The sequence below is a fragment of the Plasmodium reichenowi genome, chromosome 11 (genome assembly GCF_001601855.1).
Source record: "Plasmodium reichenowi strain SY57 chromosome 11, whole genome shotgun sequence".
NCBI classification, from domain to species: domain Eukaryota; phylum Apicomplexa; class Aconoidasida; order Haemosporida; family Plasmodiidae; genus Plasmodium; species Plasmodium reichenowi.
The window spans coordinates 1,280,055-1,285,384 of record NC_033656.1 but is presented as its reverse complement, the minus strand read 5'-3'; the positions used below and the strand labels follow the sequence as shown (position 1 = coordinate 1,285,384).

Genomic DNA, 5,330 nt, shown 5'->3' with positions numbered 1-5,330 from the left:
TTTTTTTTTTTTTTTTTTTTTTTTTATTTATTTTTTTTTTTTTTTTTAAAAAAAAAAAAAAAAAAAAAAAAAATAATTTTTTTTTTTTATATATATATAATTATTTTTTTTTTTTTTTTTTAATTTTTTTTTTTTTTTTTTTTTTTTTTTTTTTGTTTTATGTAGACTTTGAACATTTACATAAATCAACTTATACATTTTTAAAATTAAAACATATTTTTTTTATATAATGTTTATATTGCAATATGTAATATGCATACAGGAGTTATTATATGAATTGATTAGATGTTGTTCTTATAAAAGAGGTATGTAAAGGTGAATATATATTAACAATAAAATAAATAAATAAATAAAATAATAGTTACAATAAACTAAAAATCCTATCACAATCGTTCAAATAAATAAACATATATATATATATATATATATATATATATTTATATTTATTTCACTTTTTTTTAATCTTGTCCGCTTGGATTAATATCTTTGTTGTATTTTTCCAATAATACACAATCTAGAAAAATAAAAATAAAATATAAATATATTAAATATACATTTACGTATATTTTATAACTTATAATTTTTTCATTTTACTTGAAACAAAATGATACAATTTAAGAAGGAAACAAGACCACAATTAATCTGGAAAATAATAATATATACACATATATGTCGATTCTATAATTAATTATATTAACATGAACTCATTCATATTTTCCTATTTGAAATATATTTATATATATATATATTTTTTTTTTTTTTAATATATGAATCTCATTATATACTATTCATTTTTATGTATTTATGTGTTCGTTTTATTTTTACTAGGTATATTTTATTTTTTATATTAAAAAGAATAATAAATATTCTAGCTAAATTTCCGCACAAGATAAATGTATATGTTAGCAAAGACAAATTCCCCGTGTTTTTATTTTTATGATTTAAATAAATCTGAGGTAATTTTGAAAAGCAACCTAAAAAAGGATAAAACATAAAATGAATAAATAAATGGATAAATAAATAAATAAATAAATGAATAATATTATGAGATGCTATGATTTAATGTTATTCCAAAAAAATATAAAAATAAATGTAAATATAATTATATATATGTTTTCATTTTATTACTTAAGGGTGCAGAAGATAAACCTAAAAGAGGAACTAACTTTTTTGGTAATAGGTAGAGTGTAAATAATATAAAAGTTATATAAAAACAAACTTTTAATATTTGAACAGATTTGGAATATATCTTGTGATATTTCCACATAAAAAAAACTAATATAAGATTTTGCACATCTAATAAAATTACAAAGTATAAAAATTATAAATATATGTATATATATATATATATATATATATATATATATATATGTATACACTTTTGAATATATTCTTTTTATATATATTTCAACTCATTTTTATTACTTATTAAAATAACATCGACATATAATATAAAGTTTATCTTTTCATATATAGAAAAGACTATCAATGACGTAGCTACAAAAATCTAAGAAAAAAAAAAAAAAACATTTTAATAATAATATGCCTTCAATTATTCAATAAAATTATTTATATAAATATATATATATATATATATAATATTTTTTTTATCATTACTTCTAAATATATTGACATAAAAGACAAACCCACTGCAGTTTTCTTAGTTATTATTTTTCTCAGTTGAGGAATTTTTATGAAACAAGCTCCAGCAATTATGAAATATACAAAAAAGTAATTTAATACCTTGATACGATAAAAAAGAAGAAAATAAATATAATGTATGAAGATATAGAAAAATGATGAAACGTTACAACATTATAATAGTAAATAAATAAATAAATAAATATATATATATATATATATATATAATATCCATACATATTAATAATTATATTGCTTAACATGAAAGTTCTTTATTTCTTTTCTTTTTTTCTTTTTTTTTAACTAACGGAAATTAAATTTTGTTTATGATAAAAGTCTTCAGAGAATGCATTAAAATTGGCCCCTTTCATTTTAAACTTTATACAATTATTTGAGTTTGACAAAAAAAAAATAAAAAAAAATAAAATAAATTTAATAATATAAAAGTAGACTTATATAATATATACATATATATATATATATATATATATATATATATATTTATATCACATATGTGAAGAACTTTAATATGAAAAAATTTTGTAGTCTTTTGTAATTTATTATATATATACAAATATATAACTTTTTTTTTTTCTTGTTTTTTTATATTTGACTATTAATTCTTCAACATATATGATATAATCATTTTTTCAAAATTATCATATAGTATATTGTTATACTTGTAAATTTCACATATTGCTTTAAAAAAATGAGACTAACTTTAATTTGTATATAAAATGAATATATAAATGTATTAAATATGAACGCAATGAATGAATATTTAAATGCATCATATAAAAACAAATTATGTACACTTATAAAATGAAGTGAAAGAAGTTTATGAAATATGTAATACTTAAAAATGGAGTTAATATTATACATATATATATATATATATATATATATATATCATTTTTGTAATTCCAAATTAGCATTTATTTTTATATCATTTCTTATATATATGTGTAATAATCTAATTTTAACATTTTAAAAAAAAAAAAAAAAAAAAAAAGGTGTTAATATTAATTTTTCTTTTTTTTTAATTTAACCTTGGTTTTCTTATCTAACGTTCTTGTATATACCAAGATGTAAGTTAAATGAAATATGTTGTATTTAATTATAGAAGATTTATCTGAAGAAATTAAAAATATTTTTATTTTGTACACACTTGGAATATTAGAATTATTTGTAATGAACTGAAATGTGTGATCTCCTTTACATTTCAACTTTATTATAATTAATTGATAATAGCCATTTAAATTTAATGTAGCTGTTTCTAATAGATTTATATCCATTTGAAATTCTTTAATTTTATTTTTGTACTTGATAATTTTTTTCTTATCAATAATAATATCTATTGAATATTCAATATTACTATTATTATTAGATGGTAATTGAAAAATATATTTCAATAAATTTATATCAATTATATTTTTAAAAAGTTCAAATTTTAGTTTTTCTTCTTTCTCGTCTTCTATATTATCTGTTATAATTTTAAAATTATCATCATTACAAAAAGCATGGTGAATATCATTCTTTTCATCTTCCTTATTAGCAATAAAATTATTATTTTTGTTATCTTCATTATCCTTATTTGTATAATTCATTTTCTTTTTATCCTTATTTGTATTATTTTTTTCTATTACAAATAAAACATTATTTTCTAAAATAAGATCATCACATTTGTAATTATGATCATTCATAATATTTGTTTGAATATTATTTATTTTTTCAGTAATCATATTTTTGTATCTATGAATAAACAATTTTCTATATAATATTTGTTCTTTTTTATTATTTGAAAAATGGTTATTATAAAAATAACCTTTAAATAACAAATTTTCATAACATATATGATTAAAAATATTGTGAATATTTTCTTCCTCATTTTCATATAAAAATTTTTTAATTTTATTTATCTTTTTTTTTTTGCTAATATTTAATTTAAATGTTTTATAAATATCTCTTTCAATTTTGTTTATCAAATTATAACAAGTGATCTTACTTTGTTTTCCTTCCTCTACTAAATTACGTTTTTTTTTTTCTTTTAAATCGATATTTCGTTGATTTATCATTTCTTCTAGTGTTTTATAAATTTTGAAATGTATTTGATTTTTTGAATTATTATTAATATTTTGTGTATCAACATTATGTGATGATATCTGTTCTTTCTTTTGTAAGGTTTTTTGTTTATCCACCTTATTTTTGTTATCAACTACATTTTTGTTATATAACATAATCGGTTGATTCGTTTTATTTTCCCTTTCTACACCTGTTGTGAATAAAAAATCATAGCCATTATGGGGAGCAAAAATGTGATTTAATTTATAAATATTTTTGTTATTTTGACATGGGGACTGTATATAAAATATATATCCATATCCATGCATTGAATTATTTATAAAATATCCTACATATATTAAAGGATAAAATAAATAAACAGAAAATCCGTTGAACATATTTCCATCGAATTCACCTATATAAATGTTAATATCTTTCAAAGGAACATATAGTAATTTCTGGAAATTATCTAAACATGACTTTGTATTGTTCATATTATTATCTTCTTCTTTTAATAATACTTCATGTATATTCATAAAATAAAATAAATTGTGTATATTTTTGTACTTAACCCATATGCCTTTTCTATAATTATTATTTTCAAAATTTCCTACAAAAAATTCGTTTTTTTTTATATATTTACCTTCACCATGAAATATAATATTAAAATTTTCTTGGTTTGCTTGATTAAAAGATATATCGTTATTCATTTCAATATTATATTCTTTATCATTCGTTGTATACATTTGTTTGGATGAATTTTTTTTTTCTTCATTATTTGTATCTTTTGAATAATTACAATCAATATTATTACTATTATTATTATTATTATTACTATTACTATTATTGTTATTATTATTATTATTATTATTATTATTATCATTATTGTTTATGTGCGTTTTCTTTTTCTTAATTTCATTCTTTATGCTTCCACCCTTAACATCATCATTCTTTATATCATCAGGTAAGATATATTCACCGACATATAAATTACAGTTTTTATAAAAAAGCCCATGAAATTTTTCGCCCTTCATTAATTTGGACAATTTAAAGAATAAAAAAGGAAATGTAAATATGTAACTCAAATATTATATATATATATATATATATATATATATATTTATTTATTTATAATGTTATATGAAGAGAATAAATAAAGTAGACAGTATTGAATGAATAGGAAAATATAATTATATATATATATATATATATATATATATATATAATCCTCTTAAATATTAACTATATAACATTAATTTTATTATTTTTAACTATATATAATGGACTAAGGACATAAATAAAAATAATATTTTATTTAAATTTTAAAAAATTTAAGAAGCATATTAAAAGGAAAAAAAAATTTATTATTTTTTTTTTTTTTGACACTATAAATTAAACTGTTCCATGTGAAAAAAAAAAAAAAAAAAAATTAAGGATAGTTATACTAAATTTAAAATCAACTATTAAAAAAGGAGGATACATATATAATATATATATATATATATATGTATAAAGAGAATTCATACAAGACTGTATAAACGAATGCATATATGTTTTAATATATATGACTCTCAAGTTTGCACACATTTATATTTTTTAAAAAATTAAAACAATATATATAAGGCACA

General features: G+C 16.9%; 2 protein-coding genes across 4 annotated transcripts; both read right to left on the bottom strand.

The window, feature by feature from the left end:
- Positions 1-448: 448 nt before the first annotated feature.
- On the bottom strand, positions 449-2,012 carry PRSY57_1133400 (hypothetical protein; the record flags this gene model as incomplete). Of its 3 annotated transcripts, XM_012908297.2 has the most annotated exons (7): positions 449-514; positions 595-642; positions 826-974; positions 1,129-1,296; positions 1,426-1,507; positions 1,618-1,743; positions 1,950-2,012. In XM_012908297.2, 7 exons carry the CDS (start codon positions 2,010-2,012, stop codon positions 449-451), a joined length of 702 nt encoding a protein of 233 aa, XP_012763751.2. The 3 variants fall into 3 exon arrangements, with proteins under 3 accessions (XP_012763751.2, XP_012763752.2, XP_019970348.1); XM_012908298.2 differs by lacking the exons at positions 1,426-1,507; positions 1,618-1,743; positions 1,950-2,012 and having other exon boundaries at positions 1,129-1,267; XM_020114979.1 differs by lacking the exons at positions 449-514; positions 1,426-1,507; positions 1,618-1,743; positions 1,950-2,012 and having other exon boundaries at positions 586-642; positions 1,129-1,267.
- Positions 2,013-2,663: 651 nt separating this feature from the next.
- On the bottom strand, positions 2,664-4,736 carry PRSY57_1133300 (hypothetical protein; the record flags this gene model as incomplete). The annotated part of the gene is made up of 1 exon (XM_012908296.2): positions 2,664-4,736. One exon carries the CDS (start codon positions 4,734-4,736, stop codon positions 2,664-2,666), a length of 2,073 nt encoding a protein of 690 aa, XP_012763750.2.
- Positions 4,737-5,330: the final 594 nt, after the last annotated feature.